Source organism: Cryptomeria japonica, chromosome 8, assembly GCF_030272615.1.
Source record: "Cryptomeria japonica chromosome 8, Sugi_1.0, whole genome shotgun sequence".
NCBI classification, from domain to species: Eukaryota; Viridiplantae; Streptophyta; class Pinopsida; order Cupressales; family Cupressaceae; genus Cryptomeria; species Cryptomeria japonica.
The window spans coordinates 454,855,217-454,877,428 of record NC_081412.1 but is presented as its reverse complement, the minus strand read 5'-3'; the positions used below and the strand labels follow the sequence as shown (position 1 = coordinate 454,877,428).

The following is a 22,212-nucleotide window of genomic DNA, read 5'->3' as shown; positions in this document are numbered from 1 at the left end:
AACCTCTTTTGCACTTGGTAAAATACATCCATGATGAATTCACTCTCCTAATTAGGTTAAAAAGAGCGTCATCCTTCATTAAGAATCACTTTCACCTCGCAAAAGAAGGAAGTATTGCATTCTTATTCTCTTCTTTGTCTTATTCTAGAAGATGTTATATTTGTCTAACTCATGGATCACCAATGTGTGTATTCATGCCTTTTTTCCTTTCTTTTCTTCTCTTTGCATTTTGTTTCCATGTACATCCCTCATCTTGTGTTAGAGAACTCTCAAATCCTCACACTCTTTGTTGTGTTGGAATTGAGATTTAGTCCTCTTTCTTACCAAATGATTCTCCATTAGTTTTTGATCTCATATCAAATCTTCTTGTGAGCATTTGTCATCGATATTCTTTAACAATTCGAAGTGGTAAACATGATACCCTGTTTCAACTCACTAAAATTAGCAAGCCGAAACAGGGGGGGGGCATATAGCTACCCTCGAATTTTCATCACCTTCCTTAGTAAGCATTAGGTGATTTTGTGATCTGACGTGTGTTTTGTAGGGTGCGGTTCATAACTGTGTACTGCAGATACCGCTGGGGGCTTTGTCCGATAGACTTATGGATATATCCTTTTTCAAATAATGTTTACTTTTCTGTACTTTAGCTTGCATATGCACGTAGTGTTCATATGACCGCTAAAGTGGGGGCTAAATGTAGCGTCGTAAATTGTACGCACTTGCTAGGGTGGTACAATTTCACATCTAGTTTAGCACCCGCCTTGGCGCATTTTGCATTTTGCATTGCATTTCCCCTTTAGCACTTAATTAATCAAATTAATTAGGTCTAAGGCTTTATTTTATCCTATCCCACATCATAAAGTTGGGCCCTTTCATTAAAGTGTGCCCTTTTCATTTTATTCCTCCTATACATCATTTAATCAAAAACCCTAATTAGGTCCTATTTTGAACTTGGGGGCTTGATTTCGGGGGTCAAAACATCTCGAAATCACCTGTAACTTCGGGATTCTCTCTAAAATCATCATATCTGATGGCCCTGAAAATTTGGTGAAAAGTTGTCAGGACCATGGCGCCCGGAGTGCAACATGGTCCCGGACATTTTTCCCGAAATTTTAGGAGCGTAATCCAATCATTAAATAAAGCTTAACCTCAAGAAATTGGCGGGATATTCAATCTCTAGGTCGGCCAAAAGATGAAATTACGACCTAGGGTTTCATACATAAGAGCTCTCTTTCTTCATTTGAAAGGATCCGATTTTTGATTTTCAGGACCTCATATGCAGCGAAAGAGCAGATCTTTGAAGACTTCAACAACAATCAACATCCATCCATCAAGCATTCATCAATTTCATTCATTCATTTAGGGCTTGGAAGACATTGAAGAACAATAGGAGATTACCGACTGAAGATTGGCTTGTACTCCTCCCTTGAGGGTTGGGTATGATTTCATGTTGTTTTCATGTCTTTGCATAAGCTTCAATATATCATTTATTCATGCTTTAGATCACTTTGCATATTGATTTAGAGCATTTACATTATCATTTACAAGCAATTAGGGTTTACTTTCTAGGTTGCTCTAGTTTGCTTTCTTGCATTTAAGGACCTTGCACACACACTAGGTCTGCACACACAATACATTTTACTATACAACTTGGCTATTCATGGAGGTGGAAATCACCGAAGCGGGGGTTTGACTAAGGCAAAACCCTATATAGCCGCCCAAACACCTTTTCAGATATAAGTGCAGGTTTCGGGACTCGGACGACGCCGCAGGTTGCAGATCCGGGAGAAGCAGACTGAGACAGACCTTTCCACCAAATTTTAGTACAAAAGACCAGGACAGGGGTGTGGGGCACCCTAGTCCTGCCAGGACAGGGGCGCTGGGCGCCCTGGTCCCTGCTGGGCGCCCTGGTTCTCCTGACAGACAGCATTTTCAGCATTTTTGACAGCTTTTTCCAAAGTGCAAAACAGTAGTTTCCGGAGTAGTTTCAGGGTCAGAATCAGGACAGTGGCGCCCGCGCCCCCGTCCCGAACATTTTCACTCAGATTTGAACTCCGGGTACGCATTTTCATTCTTGTCTTATCCTTGTATTTACAGCTGTTCATTGTTTAATCTCAATTCTGCAATCTTGTTATTAGTTCATATTTGCATTTTGGGATTAGGACTTGAACTTGCAACATTTTATCTTTCAATTTCAACAAGGGAATAGAAATCCTAATAGATATCCCGTGGCTCTCTCTTTCACAAAAAGAAGTAGCCAATTGTGCGATATCTCTAGGCTCTTTCGTATTCCGTAATGTGTGTCAAAAGGTAGGATTAGGGCATGTTAACCTAGTCTCGCTTTTTCCCCTACACACCTTATGCATGAACAGGTAATCTACCATCAAAGATATACATATAAGCAACTAGATCAACATGATTCACCGCTTGACAGAAAACAACATAACATCACATGAAGAAGACATCACACATGACACACTTATTTTTCACATGGAAACCCAATTGGGAAAAACCACGGTGGGGATGAATACCCACAAGCTTGTTTTTGAACTCTTTAGAAGTTCACTCTGTTAGGAGCCTTGTCTGGTTAAAGACTAATACAATAGGTTTTGTTAGGAACCGCTCCTGTTAGGGATCACCCGGTTAAGGGATGGCTAGAATACCTCGTTAAGGGTTAAACCCTGTTAAAGGTCACCTTGTTAGAGGATTTCAAGAACTCAATGGTTTTGAGTCACCCTGTTAAAGGATTTACAGCAAGCCGGTTAAGGCTACCATGTTAAGGGATTTTCCAACTGTTGAGGTGGTTAGAGATCAACAAGTATTACAATGATCTGGTAACATCACTCAATGCCAATGCAGATCTGCTCAAGATCCTCTTCACCTTCTGCACTCACACTCTGCAGGTATCACTTCTCTCCTTTGGTCTGGCAAGAATCACGTATCTCTTCTCTTGGATACACACACAACTTTTGCCAACAACCCTAGAAAGAATCACAACATCGACCTTATAGGAAAACAAATAGGTCAGTAGCATAAACCCTAAACCCTAAACCTGTTAGGTTAAGGAATTCAAACGGTTCAATCCTGGTCGTTGAGCACACTGCATTAAATGCAACAATCTTGATCCAATCTCAAGACGTTCTCCATTGTTTGTTTTCCACCAATTTCATGGTGGCTGATAACCCATCACATGTTATCACCGTTTATAGACTTCGCACATTCCCGAGGTAGATAGGAACAATCTCCTTCATGCAAGATCCTTCACGCGCACAAGGTTGACGTGGCAACATGATTTGTTCTTCGTTACAATGCTAACTCATCACACAAAGTCACCAGTTGAACCACACAGGCTTGAAGCACTTCAACCAAAAACCCTGAAGTTGAGATTACCAACTGGTAGTCATACAACGCTTCCATGTGCCGGTTCCCATAACCATATGCCAGTTCACCTTGAACAAACACACCGCTTCACTTTGGCACAAATGTCGGTTCACATTGTTATACCGGTTCTCACATATGCTGGTTCTCACCTCTTCAGCATATTGACATCAATGACAACATACAATGTCATTATGTCCTCATACTGGTTCACATAATGCCAACAAAAATCACTTGTAATGAAAGATGGTAAAGAAGGTTTTTGGAGAAGGAAGTTGATAACATTCTCTATGGTTTTTCCCTTCTTGGGTTTTCCATGTCATATTTGATGCCTCTTGTGTGTGATCTTTTCATGATATTATCTATTTATGGTTATGCAATCTAAAATCTATATTTGTCGGATCTGTTTTAGTGAATAAGTTAATATTTTTATTGGATAACTAATTCACCCCTACCCCCTCTTAGTTATCCGGGACATTCAACAAGGGGAATATGTCAAATCATATTAATGAATTTAATACCTTAATTAGTCAATTGAATTTTTATGAGAAAATATAAGAACACAAATGAAAACTTGATGATTAATTGATTCAAAGCATATGCCTCTAAATAGGCAAAACCAAAACTATTACATAATTGCACAAACTAATGAAGTGATAATTTATTGATGTAAAAACTAAAACTATTAACTAATGTAATACTCCAACATCCCCCCATTCTTACATTAATCTAAACAAGAAGTTGAACACAACCATTCTAGAGACTTTGGTGAAGTGCCTTCACCAATTCTCCTTGCTCACTCAGGAAACACCAAATTGACTGCATCAGTGGATCTATTAACTACAGAGCCTATGACCATCTCCACAACATGAGAGGACATAAAGTGTTCCCAACCTCTATGAATAATGACACTTTTCTTCTGAAATTCCACATCTCCTCTTAGTGTGTCTAATGCCTCCTCTAGTGTTGCACACGAGACACCTTTCCTCTGAAATTTCACATCTCCTCCAAGTGTGTTGAATGCCTCCTCTAGTGTTGTGGAAACAATCCCTCCTCAACTGTACAATCACTAACCAAACATGAATACACCAAACTGCACCCACAAGAAAACCTAGTGCCCCTGCTTACTCCTTGAAGGGATACATAATGCCAAGCCCCCTCTTTTCTTCAGGGACACTAATGTGAAAGGTGTTTCTCATGCAATGAATCATTCCCGAGCACCAAGCTAGCTTGAGATGATAAATGTCCTTTTGCCTCCATTTCCTCTAGCCTCCAGTAGTATCTTCTATGCTCTCTAAAGAAGATTTCTTTCCATCAAGAGAATTAGATCCAGAAGCCACCAAGACAATAGTTATAATGTATTAAATTTTTTTTCATTAGTGTTAGAAAATAACTAATTTCTAAAAGCTACTAATTTGGTGGAGCATAGCTAAAACATATTGAGGTCATACAATTACCTCTTGCACCAAGTCCACAAATGATAGAAATTATGTACAAATCAAAATCATGTACATAGAGATAATTTGAAGTTAAAGATATGGCATTTCTAAGGTTGCAACCTTATAAAATTCAATCACTAGTTGAGCTAAAGATATCAAACTACATTTTTATCAGCCTTGTTTGATATTTAGGAGAGTTGGTAAAGTTTCATGAGTGATTCATAATATTTTACATAAGTTTCAATTCAAGATGGACCTTGGACAACGTATCACCTTTTTAGTTGATTTTCCACTCTCTATGATGAAGGAAAACTCGTATTAAAGGTTGAAAAAGTTGAGGAATGGAAAAATATTATAGAATATATAATTCATTGATTGAATCTACACATTGAAGTGTAACTTGGGAATGAGTAGAGATCTTAGAACATGTGAATGTTTATTGATTGAAGCTAAGAAATTTTGGAAAGACAAGATTTGAGAAAAAAATATTATTAATAATAAATATTTAATAAAAATTATAAAAGAATCGATGCATCAGACAATAGAGTAAATGGAAAAAAAATCATTTACAATAAAATTACTCAAGAAAATAATATAAAAAAAATAAAAATGATAGAAATATATCTTTAGAAACAAAGCGGGAGTGGAAGTTCAGAAAATGCAAACCATATAGGGGAAGAGCACCAATAGATAACATAGTTCCAATAACCATCACCTTATTGTCATGTTGACCCCCCAATAGCCGTCATAGTGAAAACACCATTAATAAATTTGTTTTGTACCAATAGCTGATCATTTTTTGTAATTTTTTGTTCATAATAGGCCCATTTGTGCATCACTATTGGGACATTTGTGCACCACTATTGGGACATTTGTCAACAAGTACTAGCAATTTTGAGTTGACGATTACTGGAACATCTTTAGTTAGGTATCAGACGACACTTTGAAATGTGTACTTTTTGACCTTTGTGCGCATAATTGATTCCACAATGTGCATCGTTACTACCCAGAAGCCAGATCAATAGCTATAAGCAGTTAAGTCGCATATGAAGACAACTAAAAAAAATCAAAATCCGACGTACCATTTAAGATCTGTGAGTGCACGAAATTAGCCATGACGGCTACTGGTGCTTTTCCCTTAGAAAAGAATGTAGATTTCAGTAATTGGTGAAGATAGAAATGCGCTTGATACAGCTGTGACCCGAAGCCCTGAACTTAAAACAAATTTAGAGTTAAGAAATCCAACTCTAAATGAAAGAAGTGCCAGTACACAACAGGGTGTCTCGTATCGTGACACGTTGAAGACGCAGAATCAATGTATAGAGTTCGGGGTGCATCTAAAGCATGCGGCGGGGCCCACTCTAAAACTTCCTATCGAAAAGAATCGAAATGTACACCCCGAACTTTTCCTACAGCAAAGAATCGAAATCGAAATGTCCACCCTGAACTTTTCCTACCGCAAAGAATCGAAATCGATGTCCACCCTTAACTTTTCCTACCGCAAAGAATAGAAATCAAAAGAATCGAAATATCCACCCCGAACTTTACCACTCTAATTCTTCCTACTGCATTCTAATTCTTCCTACCGCAAAAGAATCAAATGTGCACCCCGGAGCCTTGCCACAGGCTTTTAGATGCACCCCGAACTCTATGGATTGATTCCGTGCCTTTCACGTCTCACGATACGAGACGCGCTGTTGTGTACTGGCGCTTCTTTCATTTAGAGTTGAATTTCTGAACTCTAAATTTGTTTTAAGCTCAGGGCTCCGGGCGGCAGCTGTATCAGGCGCATTTCTATCTCCACCAATCCCTGAAACCTGCATTCTTCTCTGTAAGGTTTGCAATTTCTGAACTTCTACTCCTGCTTTGTTTCTAAAATATGTATGATCGATTAAATTAACGAATTCCACTTCTAGCTTGATAAGCAGAAGCTCTAAATGAATGGATTGAGCGGTATACAAATTCATTTTATATAACCAGGAGAACATTCTCATGCTTGAAAATCAAATGCCAATGTTTGTGCTCATCGAGGCATTCCTCTATATATTGAGCTTCAACTCAGAGAGAGATTTCGCAGGATAGACGGAAGATTTCAAAAATTGAATCATCTGGCAAGTACTCAACAGGCAAGCACTCTATCTCTTGCCATAGATTAGATACACTCCATTTCCTGCTAGATATTCCAAAAAAAATGTTCTAAGAAATAGGTCAAGAATCAGGCCTCGAATTTGATGCTCTGTAGACATTTTTTTTCCAATTTTAACTTGTAAATTTCGTAAATTGTATAATATGATTCGTTATATTTTGATTCACTTGATTTAGTAAACATCAACATGCTTTGCCCTGTTATCATCTCTAAAACAACGATTCAAAAGGTGTATCTATGTTCCTTAATTGTTTTGATATGCTGGTGGACCGGGGGTTATCTCTAAAGACTCGTTTATTGTGGATTCGGTTATGTATAGCTGTATGATGTTTTGGTTAATGTTTTTGGTTTCTGCAAGTAGAACCCATATGGTTATAATCTGGTTAGTCTTGCATTCTGTGTCTGTATTGTTCAGTTTTTTTGTGTCTCCTGAACTGTTCAATACTTGCTGTTCGCTGATGGCGGTTTCTTAGTCTTGCTGCTCTTTGTACTTAGGATCAGGGCCATTTTCTTGCTAATATAATAAAAAACATTATATTTTCATAATCAACAAGTTTTGTCGCATTATCAATAGCATCCACCAAAATATTTTCTTAGACTTGATATGAACATGAATTATTTGATTCTGGTGTAAGAATTCAATTCCTTTCCGTATACCCATTATCATTCTGAAGCTCTGTTTCCAACTCTAGGTAAACCCTAAGCAATTTTCTCTCAAGTAGTCATCCAGAACATCCATCTACATAAATGTAGACTAAGTAGGATATGCTTTTTCTCTATACCAAGCATACAGTTTATCTATTTTTATGTGCTGCTTTTCCTACAGAAGTTCAATTTCATTCTCCATCCATATTTTGGTTTCAGGGGATCCATGTTCTGTTTCCTTTATAGCCAAATCCTAACTCGTGAAATGCATCCTTCCCCAATTTGGCAAAACTCTTGGCGCTAGCCTTTGATATAAATTATCTGATAAATTTGTGTAGGCGCTAGCCTTTTATATAAATTATCTGATAAATTTGTATGAATTGAAATAACAGGCACCATTTGTAGCCTGGAGGAAAAACCAGAATGAAGGGATGGTGTTTTTTCTTTAATATGAAATGCAAATAAAAAAATTAACAGAATCAGAAATAAAGAATGAAAGATGCAAATAAATTGAAAACTACATCCATAGGGAGCAGGGGAAACCTCTGTTATTAATATCCCTGTTTCTTTACACATATAACAACGAGCATACTTCAGCTCTGCAATGTCAAATTATTACAATTATTCATTTAGTTTTATAAGTCTTCAAAAGGAATGCCAGCTGTCATGTAAATGGAGGGAAAAAGAGTGAGACCGTTGGACTTCCCATAACCAACACTTTCCTCTCTACATTTACAGAGAATAAGAGAAACTTCTTTTATGGTCGCTATCTTGTACACTACGAATTAATGCAGTTATATAGCAGTGTAGAACCAAGATGATCACCCTCGTTTGTGACAATAATGCAAATGTACGCTAGTTTGGATTATTGCTTAAGAGGAAATTTTAGTTTACCATTGAGAGTTGAGTTAGTGTTGATATGTACCATTCTTGAACTAATGAATGATGGGTGAAAATATAGCATTTTAGTGGAAATGGATATGTCAAATCATGTGTCTTATTTTAGGGAGTATAAATTTTTTTTATAAATAAAGATGATACATAGTGGATTATTAACAATTAAATTGATTTATTTAATTCAAAGAAGGGTGTCAATACTCTCAAACAGATTTAATAGCTTAGTATCAATAGATATACTTAAAGAAGGAAAATAACATTTTGCATATGTTTATTATGAATTTGAGATTATAAATTTTGTATTAATCAACACCAACATTATTCATCATAGTTGTGAATCATGTCTTCAAGAATTGTTTAGATAAGTTTATTATAAAATTGATAAATTATATTCTTTTCTTTTAAATATGAAAGAAAGTGCAAATCATCTCCAAATAATGATGTAGTTTCTCAATGAAACTATTTTATATAGAAAGCTCTCTAAATTCTCATTCTTTTAAAATGAAATTTAGTATTGAGAACATGTAATTTCAAATGATTGACATTTTAATTAACCTCACAAAAATTAATCTTCAAATTGAATTATACAAGTTAAGAAATGTTAGCAAAGTTTATAGTTTAATGGATTCATAGGATGTTACAATAGGTTTTATAAAATATTTTTTCCAAAATAACTACACCAATCACATCCCTCCAAAAGAAAAACATGCCATCTAAATGATTAAAAGTATTCACAAATTTGAAGACTTCAGCCTAATACCACAAATCCTAAATGTAGAAAAAAAAATTTGAATTATGCATGGAGCATCCTCCAAACAATATTACTATAAGAGGGATGTGTGATAACCTATGAGTATTGCAAAATCATGAAAAAACTTATCTAAAACATAATCTAAAGTAGATACGTGACATTATATATATATATATATATACCAACCAATGTTGAAGTTTAGATAATATTAATGAAAAGAATCCTTGAGTAATTTAAGACTCATATTGAAATTAATTTAGAATACATATGGATAAGAGAATGAGTTAAACACTACAAGTAAGCACTTTCCCTTTCGTTATGGATGAGATACACTATCTAATGTTATAAAAAAATGTTTTAAGAATTAAAAAAAATTGAATCAAATTTGAAATTTGATGTCTTATAAATGCTTTTTCAAATTTAAATTGTATTTTACAATATATAAATTTTATAAATTGTATAATACGATGTTAAGGAGCACCCTCTTTATGTAGAATGATTTGGTCATATCTTAGTGCTAGTTATGTAACATCTAGGTATCCCAGTGATGGATGTCAAAAAATTTCTATTGACAAGACATATAATCTTTTTGGATAGGGTGTACATGTATGGTTTTCACTAGTAAAGAAAAGACTAAAGAACTAGCATATCCCTAGATAGATTGTTCAAGGTATTTTTTTTTTTTTTTGATAGGTAAAGGCAGAGCCAGATTATATTAAGAATATATAGAATTTACATAGTAGTAATTTTAGTAGAGTCCAAGAGGTGCATCCAATTCCTTCTTGTAGGAAATAAGGAATACAAGCAAACACTCCATATGAAAGTTTGAGAAAACCCTTAAAAACTAGAGATTAAAGTCTAAATGACAGAGTCTTACTACCCTATAAACAGAGATTATAATGGAGTAAACAAAAAGCCACTCGAGAGACATAACAAAAAACATAAGGTAGCTAGAGGGGCCTAGCTTGCAATTTCCTGTTGAGCTTCAGATGGCAGGTGGTCCTTCCTCGCTTGTCCACGGCCTCTGCTCGGAGGGAGACCTCTACCACGACCAATTCCAGTCTCATGGCAACCCCTACAAGCATGACCCTTGCTAGCCTGTTCCAAATGAGGGTTTTCATCTTCTCGTTTCGGAGGTAGAATGCCATTGAGTCTTGCAAACTGAATAAGGTCCTCCTCCCTTCCTAGGTCGTCTGAATTCTCTCCCAGAAACCGCCATTTGAGATATTCAAGGCCCCAGAGTCATGAATTGCTTTGTCTAGAATTTCCTGGAGCTCTTGATATTTACTTGCTTTGTTCAAGTTATTGTTTTTAATTTATTGATATTTATTTTACACTAATCAAATGTCGTTGTGAAACACAATATATATCTTTAAGGATTTAATTGATTAATAATTTATTCTTGGCCTCTATACTAATTTCATCTAGATTGGGTGTTGTTTGTCAAAGAACTGAGGGTTCCGTGAGCAAGAGATTCGCATCAGGATGAGGTCGCCTGGCTTCTCCTACGACAAAGATGTCCCACCCATCCTATATAATCCTAGTGTCTACAACTTCTTTAAAGCAATCGTTCTCTATCACGTGCCTTAAATATCTGAAATTTGGAACTGACTGGAACATCGCGCTTGATCAACATACTTCTGCCCTGTTATTATCTCTAACACAATAATTGATGTAAGAACAGAACACTCCTGCCTATAACTACAAATTCAAACACAAGACAACAAAACACAAGAAGAAACTTTCTGCAACAATAATATTATTCACCAAATTTGCAACAAAAGTTTACATTAGTTGCCTCACAATGGCCTCTCAATCTATCATTTTCACTTGATTACAATCATCTAAAACTTTCACTAAATTCGCAAACAATCTTACAAAATCATTAGCCAAATTCATTGGCTTCACACACCACTATCCAAATCTGCTATTGGTCTATATAAACCTGCATCACTAGAATATTTGTAACAGCTACAATGGTTTCCCAAAGACCTGCTCCAAGTCCTCTCCACCCACACTTCAAATCTCCCCAGCTGCTCCCATAAATCCCCCACTTCCAGCAGCAAAATCTCCCTCCAAAATACTGCTCCCTTTCAAACTTCTAAACTCCTGCTCTGAATGCTACGCAGCCCCACTCTAGAAGCATCCACACACCTCTGATAAAAGCTAACCATAATCTTTTGTGTTACCTGCAGTCCATGACTAAAATTAGCTTCCTACAGGACCCCACTACCAAGCATCACCGTTTAAAACTCTAACGCCAAGGAGAAGAAAATTTTGAATTTTCAAATTGGGAATCCATTCACGTGGATGCCCCTGCATCAATAATTCCAAAGCTGTAAACATAGTGTTTAAAAGAGGGTTTGTCTTTCCGGCAATACTCTAGAGCCCAATAGCCTTTTATGCCCACTATTTTATCAATTGAGGGGTGAGTGCCATGCCTGGAAAACGCAAATTCAACAAGATTTACCTAATTATAATTAGCATCCACCAGAACATTCTGAGTCTTAGATCAACCTGAATGATTTTATTCAGTTGTAAGAATTGTATATCCTTCGGTATACACATTATCATTCTGCTTTCAACTGTAGGAAACTGGAGAACCCCATATAATTTCCTGTCATGTAGCCATACAGAGAACAACCATCTATATGGATGTAGATGAAGTAGGATATGTTTGCTTCTGTATACCAAGCATACAGTTTATTTATGTTTATGTGCTCCTTTTCCTGCAGAAGTTCAATTTCATTCTCCACCCATATTTTGGTTTCAGGGGATCCATGCTCTGTTTCCTTTAAAGCCAAATCTTTACTCGTGCAATGCATCCTTCCCCCATTTGATGAAACTCTTGACAACAACTTTTGATATAAATTACCTGATAAAGTACGAGGTTTGTAACAATTTGTGTAGGCACACGTTCCTGCTCGAAGAAGAGACCTGCAGGAATCTCTAGAATTCTTATTCTCCTAGCAATTCCATTTGTTTGAATTGTATTATGAGGGAAGTCGTTATAACAGGCATCGTTTGCAGGCTGGAGAAAAATCGAAAATTGAAGGTTTGGCTTAAACAACATATTTTAAGCTTTGACTAATGCTAAATGTAAAAACATAAAATACGCTGTTAAATCTCACCATTATTCAACAACAGCTTTTCCCTCTACATTCAAAAGGAAATTCTTTTATGTTTTGACTCAGTTCGTACACTATCTTGTATCTATGAAGAATTTATATAACAGCACAATGAAACAGAGTAAAATAAAAATAATAAAATAGAACTTTTCCCAAATGCTTCTTTAGCTCACACAGCACTTGTTTGCTTCAAGGATAACAATCTAGACTACTTAAAGTAAATTTTGTTTAGATACGTAATTTCTCAAAACTATGATTACTTGTCAATTACAATAATTAAAATGACAGCTACTGTAGACGCATTTCCAGATTTATCCATGGCAGCCTGATCCGAGAAACTGTGCTTATATCAGTAGTCCATACGGAAAAAATAAATGTTCATTTTGAAAGGGGGATTATTGAACAATTTATTTGTGTATAAATGTTCATTTTAGATAGAATAAAAGGATAATGAATAATTTATTTGTATGTAAATGTTCATTTTGGATGAAATGGAGGCTCATGAATAAGCTTTAGTATGGAACAGTTAAATTTGGATGAAACGGAGACCAATGAATAATTTATTTGTATGGAACTGTTTTTCTAATGCTGCCTTCATTTACAGTGGTGAAGCAATTTCCTTATACCTGCTAGAAGATCTTTCAGGTGCATTTCTATTCCTAGCGACTCCTCGAACCTGCACTGTTGTTTATAAGGTTTGTATTTTTTAGACTTCCACTCCTGATTTGCTTGTAAATTAATGAAAGCTACATGAATAGATTGCATTGTTGAATTGGTTGAACTGATGGCCTTTATTTTGTTTTGGCAGTGACTGTTGACTGTATTACATTCTGACATGGCTATATCTCCTGAACACAATGGTGAGTGCTCAATAGATGTGGAAGAAAACCTGAAGGAATTTGAATTGGGAGCTTCTGAAGTAGATTCTAGTGTGTCCATATTCGGCATAACTCCCGCACTTCTGAGGCTAAAGCACGAAGCATACGTTCCCCAAGTGATTTCCAATGGAGCTTACCACGACAAAAGTTCACAGCAGTACGAGGAGACGGAGAGTTATAAACTGAAATTGAAGTGCGCACTGGAAAGAGAGGTCCCCGGATTCAACTTCAGCAGGCTTGTGGGGAAAATGCAATCCTCTGATTATCGAATCAGAGCCTGCTATAGCAAGCGTATTTCATACAGCCGTGATGAGCTGTCTCGGATTCTTGCTCTGGACACCTCTTTTATTCCCCTGTTTTTGAAGTCCTTTTGCAGGTCTTACAAATTCAGTGTAGATAGCCAGGTGGACCGTATTTTAGAGTCCATAAGAAATACCCCGCTCTGGTATGCCATTGAAAAGGATATTCTAATGCTTGAAAATCAGGTGCCAATGTTTGTGCTCATCCAGGCATTCCTCTTTATAACTAACAGTCAGTCAGACACACAAATGGTGAACACAAGTGGAAGGGAGATTACGCAGGATGACAGAAGATTTCAAGAATCGAATCATCTGGATGTTATATTACAGGTAAGTACTCTCCCTTTTGCCTTTTGCCTTTTGCCATGGATTAGATACACTCTATTTACCATTGGATATTCCACAAATATCTGTTTTAAAAAAGGGAAAAGCCCTGAATCGGGCTTGGAATTGATATCTCCGATACTCCAGAAATTCGATCTTCCTGCAAGAGACGAGACTCTCGAGGTATCAGGAGACGACATTGAAGACGATGAGACGATCGTTGACTATATAGTGGCAAGATATTTATTATAGACAAATATATTATATTCTTTTAATTTATAATTTATATTATTTTATTATATAGTATTATTATATTAGTTTACCCAACTATTTCCATATACCTCTAAGAACAAAGTGAGCTTCAACTCACGAGTATATTGCATACATTCCAAAAATAATTGAATAGAAGAAGTCTCATTTTAAATACGTCAAATTTAGATTATCAATATGAAAAATATTAAGTGGTGAAAAAAAATATTGTTATTAGTTAGAGGGTGTTAGACTAAATTAGTAAAATCATTTAATTAATTAAATAGAATTTATTATTTATTATATTCAAATTAAATTTAGGAGATATGTTTTTGTAATTAGTTCATGTGTTTTTTAATTTCATAGTATAGGACGAGGACAATTGTCTTAATCTAGTTAAATCTTGTTGGTGTAATTATTTATTCTTATAGGATATAATTACACTTTACTTAAATTAACTTAGGATAATGCATCTCATCATAGTTTGGATATGAGACACTTAGGGAAGTGTGCACATAGGGGTGATGCTTGTAGGAGAAATTCAACCTTTTGTGGTCTTATCTTGCTATTACACTCCACATTTGGTGGGTCATACACCTCTTGTGAAATATTATATTATTTCTCCTACCTACCCCTACTTTTTCTTACCTATCCTTGTTTCTCATTGAGTTACATGTTATGATTGTGTGCTCACATATCCATTTGGCATTGCCTATATAAGCAGACCCATATTCATTGTTTTGGTTAATATAGTTGATCATTTGTATATTGATGAGAATACAATTTGTTCTTGTCATACTATTGTCTCTTTTATGTGTTTTTCATTGTGCCCTTGATCTTGGCAAAATCTCACAAATCTTCATTTGAGATTTTTTTTTTCTTTTAAGGATTTATTTCATATTTTGTAATATTAAGTGCATCAATAAAATTTTCAAAGTTGCATATATAAAAATCCAATGTTTTTCTCTCTATAATAGATTATTTCTAAGAGTTGCGAGATTCAACAATTAACTCCAACATAGTATAAGAGTACCAAATATGTATTTTTCAATCCATTTTCTTAGAGATTCAACATTGAATAAAAACAATGTATCTTAGATTAAAATAAACTTCACCATTGCTTCCAAAATGCTCAAGAAACTTAAGATCAACTATTACATAATCAAAATTTAAGAAAGGGTAATTTTTAGTGCATAAAAATTTGAAGCTATATAATTTTATAGTGAAACTACATAATTTTTTTAGGTTGTTACATGATTTTTTGGAGAAGTTAATTTTTTGGGTTTTCAACTATTTTTTGGGCATGATGATACATTAAATTAGGGACCTACCATAATTTTTTGATTTGTAGACATCATTGGCCCATGAGCTACCATTGTTACCAATTTGACGCCCCATGGTCACCCAAGCCATGATGTTGCGTGATCTCACCACTCTACTAATATCAGGACCTAACTCATCATCCCATTAGCAGTCAAGGGCCAACAACCTATTCTACCACCTAGTACCCATCGAGTAGTTCCCATGTGACTAAGGCCAACATTTTTAGCCCTTCAATCTCCTTTACAAGTCAAATTGGAGCAATATTACGAAATTGGGTATAACTTAGGTGTATGAACTTTGGTTTTTAACAAATGAGATATCATCAAAGAGATGATTTTGAGATCTTTCTAGTGGAACTACTACCAATTTTTTTGGACTACTATTAGTAAAAGTTATTGCCTATTGAAGTCAAATCTACCTATTTTCACTCCCAAGCTCATAATTTTTTATTTAGAGTTCCAAATTCATGGTTCCTAAGGTGTTGAAAAGATGGTTCACCCTCTGTATAGATGTTAGACCTATTTCTTGAATATTTACGAGGTACCTATTATTTTCATCAAATTTTAAGTTTTTATTTTTAGTTATTTTCTTAGAAATAGTGCAAATAAGGTCAATTTTTTTGGGTCAAGGGATGAATTTATTGTAATGTGAGGGTTACATTGCTATTTAAAAAAAATAAAAAAAATTCATATAAATATCATGGATTCGATCCATAAAACTTCACTCACTACATATAATTTACTAAGGGTAGAAAAAACTAAATAGAGATCAATTTGAAGAAACAATGGTTGTATAAAGTGATCATGAGTACAAATTGGACCAATAACAACAATGCTATACAAGGTAAAATAATATAATAGATGTGAAGAAGCTTTTGAGACATTATCTATGTCTATGTCTCTTGATCTCCTATTTCATATCAAGTCTTACACTACACTCAGTCTGATGTGGACTTAATTGGAGTCTTTGTTTGGAAAGTAGGATACATTGAAAGATTTTCAATTAGAGAATGAACTTATTGGTATGAATCCTACAAATTTGATATCATCCAAGGCTCCTTCACTAAACTCAAGTATCTTAAATTGCATTTGTCATAGTATGGTATTAAGAAATAGACTCTTAGTTGATTATTTCCATCCTCGTCAAGTTTTACCCCTATTATTATGTGTTTTTACCTTCTATACTACTAGAGATGATTTGATACTATCTTCAATTTAACATGCCTTCACTTGATAATTTTTCTATATCAGTGACCATAAAACATGTAAAATTGGTATAGATGGACACATTGAAGTCTTCAAAACCACAAGCTCTTATTGCAACACAAAGCATCAAAGATCCAAAGACTTCAAATGAAAAAGAAAAGAAATAGAAATACGAGGATCTCAAAAAACATGAGAAAACAAAAGAATCACATTCCCATGACACCATTGAGTCTTCTCCTTTTTTAGGAAGAAATCATCTAAGAAGGAGAAATCAAAATGTATATATTTCAAGAAAACAAGAAAATGATAAACATCATAATTATGTAAAATAGATTGATGAATTGAAGCATCTTCTATAAAAAATAATATTTAATTACCTTCATCTATTTCATCTATATTATCTAGTATATCCTCTTATTTCACATCGTTATGTACATAATTAAGCATGGCATATAGCACATACACGATGAAGGGAATGACACTCTTTGCATCCACTAGTATTCGGTCAAGATGATGGCTACTCGATTCAAGAGCATCACACAACATGGCTTCCTCTTTGGGTATTTTCTTTATTCCAGAGAACAATAACATCCATCCATATACATGTATATCAAATAGGACATGTTTGCTTCTGTATACCAAGCATATAGTTTGTTTATGTTTATGCGCTCCTTTACCTGCAGAAGTATAATTTCATTTTCCACCCATATTTTGGTTTCAGGGGATCCATAACCTGTTTCCTTTATACCCTAATCTTTACTCCTGTAATGCATCCTTCCTCAATTCCGTGAAACTATCGGCAATAGCTTTTTATATATATTATTTAATAAAGTGCGAGGTTTGTAACAATTTGTGTAGCCACCCCTTCCTGCTCCCTGCATGCATCTCTAGAATTCTTCTTCTCTTTGTAATCCCATTTGTTTGAATTGTATTATGAGAAGTAGTTGCTATACCAGGCACTATAATTCTCAGGTTGAAAGAAATACCCGAATGAACGGGTGGTTCTGTTGAACAACAGCTCTCCCCTCTACATTTACCTTCAGTTGAAGAATAAGAGGAGCTTATCTTATATTTTGGCTTATGTTCGTAGACGAACTTGGTCACTCTCTTGTACACTATGAATAATTTACATAACAGCACAACTGCAACAGAGGAAAATAAAAATAGAAAAAATACTATTCCCAAATTCTTTTTAGTTCACACAGCACTTATTTGCTTCAAGCACAATAAACTACAATAGTTACAGTATTCATTATTTAGAAAGTAATTTTGCAAAACTACGATTACTCATCAATTACAATAATTAAAATGACAGCTACTATAGATGCATTGCCAGATTTATCCATGGCAGCCTGGTCCGGACTTACTATGATAATGAAACTGTGTCAATATCACTAGTCCATGCGGAAAAAATAAAAGAATAGGAGGATTTTTGTAATTTTGTTTAGAAGTTTAAGATTGTACTATGGGAGGCGAACCGGTCTGAAAATTTATACATAGTGATGAAATTCTAAAAAAAATTCGTTTTGTTTCTAATCAAGATAAACAAATTGTGTAAATATTATCATTTCGAATCCCCCCGACCTTCAAGGTCCTTCTTTAGAAAATCTACACGGTTACCTATGAAAATCTCAAATCATCACTATTTCATTTTAATTCGCTAAAGGATTTATTTTGAAGGGAAAAATGTCTTACTAACCTTAAATAGTTTGAACCCTTGATTACAGGATGCTTGCTTGCATTTCAATCCTTTTATCCGTGAGGAGAATTATCTTCCACAGCCACCAGACAGGAACAGCACAGGACATCTTCTGGACTATCTCTATCATTATGTTACTACAGCTTCACCTCAACATCAGTCTAATCCTCTTCAACAAGGCTGCGTTATTAAGCTCAGCAAGATGGTATCTACTACAACAGCTGGATACATTCCATCTGCAACAGAATTGAGTGAAGCGGGGATAAAGTTTGCACCCTATGATTCAGGAGATCTGAGGAAAATATGTTTTAAGAAAACAATATCTACTTTCTTCTTACCTAAAATCAATATTAATGATTTTACAGAGGTTGTGCTAAGAAACTTAGTGGCATTTGAACTCAATCTGAAAGAGAAGCAAAAGCCTCTCACACGCTACACATTTTTAATGGGCCGACTGATTCGTACGGAGGGGGATGTTGCTCTGCTCCAGAGGTGTGGCATTCTTAATTGTCAAATGGATAGCGATGCTGAGGTGGCTCGGATGTGGAACTGTATGTGTAAATCAATCGGGAAAAATACATTTGACCCTGTAGAGAAAGCCATAGACGAAGCACAGAAGTACTACAGAAGCAAATGGAGAGTTCTTTTAGCCGAGTTTTGGGAAAAACACAGTTCAAAACTGTGGCTGGTTATACCATTTTTATATGCAGGGATGATGCTTTTCTTACAAGCCGCCCAGGTTTTCTGCTTGTTCCATACCTGCAACAAATAGTCTGCCTCACATTATTCCATGTAAATGTTAGAGTTTAGTTGCTCTTGGCAGTAATAAAGTCCACAGGATTTATTGGCTTATTTAGAATAGAAGAAATATAACTGCTCTGAGGTAAAAAATAGCTTATGGATCAATAGAACTGATCTTTTACTTTCATAGTTGCTCTTAGCAGCAAAAAACTCTATTGGCTATGAAATCAAAGATAGCTTATGAAATGGTAGAAGTAATCTTGAATATGATCGTGTAATAATACTCATTACAACTTTGAACTTCTATATGCTGAATACCCGCCCCCTTTTCTATTAAAACAATTTAAAGCCAGTTACATATTCTTTGTTTTGTGATGAAGAGAAGAGCAATTAATTTATTTCCCTTTATCTGGTATGAGAACCAGCTCTAACTATGCATTGAAGCAAAGGGTATGAGCAGCTGAGCAGCTGCAGGCTGTATATCTCGCAAATCTAATGAAGAAGGGCAGAAGAAAACAATTGAGCTTTTATATGATAGACTCTCTGCCTCCTCTTTTATTAAAACAATTTGAAGCCTTACATATTTGTTTTCTTGCATGTAATAAGTAATGTATTTGGGATACTGGCGAATATTGTTGTGTATATGCACATAACAATTTGAGCTTCTATAGGATAGACTTCCTTCCTCCTTTATTAAAACAATTTCTAAGTATCCTACATAAATAAAGTAATGGGAATATTGGTAAATGTCATATGGACTACAATTTCATATAATTGTCTGATTTTCACACCCTGAAATATCAAATATTGCTAGAGTGAGCGATGCTTAATTTGAATTGGGTTGCTCTTTGTTCTTCAAATCGAAAAGAAGTAAGTATATAAGAAGCCTTTTACATTGCAAATGGCATCAATAAAATCCAAGGCCAACATCAATCTCTCAACAAACCGCCCTGCACATGTGTCTGTAACTTTAAACTACTTCTGTTGCTAAAATAGAATATACAACATATGGGATGGATAAGTTTTCCCAACAACCAAAGAACCCAATGTTAACATAAAAAACTGAACATGTACTATTTCCATCTAGACAATTATGATTTCAATTTCATCTTCTTACTGTACAAGAATAATATTGTTGTGGACATTGCTTGTCAAAGAACAGAGTTTTGTATCATGTTGCCCGGCTTCTCCTACATTATAGATGTTCCACCCCTCCTCTTTAATCTTAGTGTCTACAGCTTCTTCAAAACGATTGTTCTCTATCATGTGCCTTATATATCGTGAAATGTGGAACTGGCTGTAACCTTGTGCTTGATCAACATGCTTCTGCCGTGTTATCATCTCTAACACAACCATTTCAAAGTTGTAAACATCATCGCTAATAATAGGGTGATGCAGGGGATCCTAGAAGAGCATTTTCTAGATGTTTGTTGATTTTTCAGTTATTTTAGATTTTAAAAAAATGATTTTTAGTTATTTTTCAATTCATGTTTGTTATTAGTTTAGAAAGTTAACAATTTGCGTGGAAGTTAATGATTTTTTTTGTAAAAGTTTGGAAATTATCAAAAAATGATAAGTTCTGAAAGTTGTCAAAACTGTCAAAAAGTAATTTCGGATTACTATAGATTATAATTTATTTGGGTTGTAAAAACAGTTTTGGAAGAGAATAGTGAAAAAAAAACTGTTCTATTTTGATGTTTTTTTTGTGTTTTCATTAATGATATCATTTATGCTACATGAAAGGGTTTGTCTTACCAGCGATACTCTGGAGTCCAATAGCTTTTTGTACCCATTATTAATATTTTATCAATTGAGAGGTATACCTCATTATCATTAGCCTCCACAGAACATTCTAGGCTTAGATCAGCATGAATGATTTTATTCAGATGTAATAATTCAATTCCCTTGGGTATACCCATTATCATTCTAAACCTCTAAACCCCATACAATTTCCTCAACAAAGAACATCCATCTATGTACATGTAGACCTACTAGGGTATGTTTGCTTCTGTATGCCAACCATAATAAAATAACACTATCGCCAAATAATTCTTTAGCTCACACAGCAATTGTTTGCTTCAAGCGTAGCAATCTAGACTATGATTACTTATCAGTTACAGTAGTTCTGATTAGGAAAGTAATTTCGCAAGACTATGATTACTTATCAGATACAAAAATTAAAATGACAACAACTATAGATGCATTTCAAAAATTATCCATGGCAGCCTGGTGCAAACTTACTATTATAAAGGAACTGTATAAATATCATTATTCTAATTCTATATAGAAAAAATAAAGAAAGAAGCGAATTTTTTAATTTTCTTTAGAAGTTTATGATTTTACCACGGGAGGCGCTTGGGCTTGAGCATTTCTACATAGTTGAAATTGTACAAAAAATTCGTTTTGTTTCTAATCTAGGTAGATAAATTGTGTAACGATTTATACTTCGAACCTCCCATTCCTTCAAGGCCTATCTTTAGAAAATTACCTATGAAATTATCCAATCATCAGTATTTCATTTGATTCATTGAAACAAATTTATTTTGAAGCGAAAAATGTCTTTCTAACCTTGTATAATTTGAACCAATTGATTACAGAATGCTTGATTCTTTCACACCTAGGCAGTTGAATCTCGTCTTAAATCTTAAAGCATACACTCTAGGCAGCAATACATTCTCCGCTTTATTAACTGAATCTATGGGAGCATACCTTCAATCTGCAATAGAATTCAGTGAAGCAGGCTTAGAGGCAAATTCTAGTTTGCTGTGGTACGAGCGGATAAGACAGATTTGTGGTGGAGGATCGTCGTAGTTTTGATTTTTCTTGACAACGCCCTTTGTTGTCGGAAGAGAAGGTAGAAAACATTGATTTGTTCCAAGTTTAACTTGTTAGGGCAGAAATGTAAATGAATTGATAAAATGAAACACATTTCAATAAAATTCAAGAAGCAATTGCTGCATAATAAAGGCAGCGAACAGTTTGCACAGTTACACAAAAACTGTCGGATGGAACAAATAAGTTATAACTATACAAAAACTAATAAAATCAAACAAAACTAAAATTAACCTAAAATAACTAAGTTTTAACCTAAAGATTAATACATTAACATC

General features: G+C 34.9%; 2 protein-coding genes across 10 annotated transcripts in view; one reads left to right on the top strand and one right to left on the bottom strand.

The window, feature by feature from the left end:
- The window catches only part of LOC131857980 (uncharacterized), a 43,684-nt gene extending 21,702 nt beyond the window's left edge, over positions 1–21,982 (bottom strand). The window contains exons 1-5 of one of the 9 annotated variants that reach the window (XR_009358812.1): positions 21,671–21,982; positions 21,446–21,590; positions 18,700–19,120; positions 18,362–18,597; positions 17,979–18,282 (exon numbers count right to left, since the gene is read on the bottom strand). Coding sequence is in view for 2 of the 9 variants with exons in the window: in XM_059210809.1 (XP_059066792.1) it covers positions 21,446–21,471 (26 nt within the window). In the remaining 7 variants the exon portion in view is untranslated. Of the gene's footprint in view, positions 1–17,978; positions 18,283–18,361; positions 18,598–18,699; positions 19,121–21,445; positions 21,591–21,670 lie in introns of those variants that run through there. The other 8 variants (XR_009358809.1, XR_009358810.1, XR_009358811.1 and 5 more) reach the window with 8 other exon arrangements.
- Positions 13,443–19,500, top strand: LOC131031345 (putative UPF0481 protein At3g02645). The gene is made up of 2 exons (XM_057962444.2): positions 13,443–13,891; positions 18,390–19,500. The coding sequence occupies exons 1-2, from the start codon at positions 13,511–13,513 to the stop codon at positions 19,131–19,133; spliced, it is 1,125 nt and encodes a 374-aa protein (XP_057818427.2). The 5' UTR covers positions 13,443–13,510; the 3' UTR covers positions 19,134–19,500.
- Positions 21,983–22,212: the final 230 nt, after the last annotated feature.

Bases quoted from the DNA above. Each gene is read 5' to 3' on its own strand.
- LOC131031345 (XM_057962444.2), top strand. From the start codon at position 13,511: ATGCAATCCTCTGATTATCGAATCAGAGCCTGCTATAGCAAGCGTATT. The intron at 13,892-18,389 runs GTAAGTACTCTC...CCTTGATTACAG, and splicing joins ATCTGGATGTTATATTACAG to GATGCTTGCTTGCATTTCAA.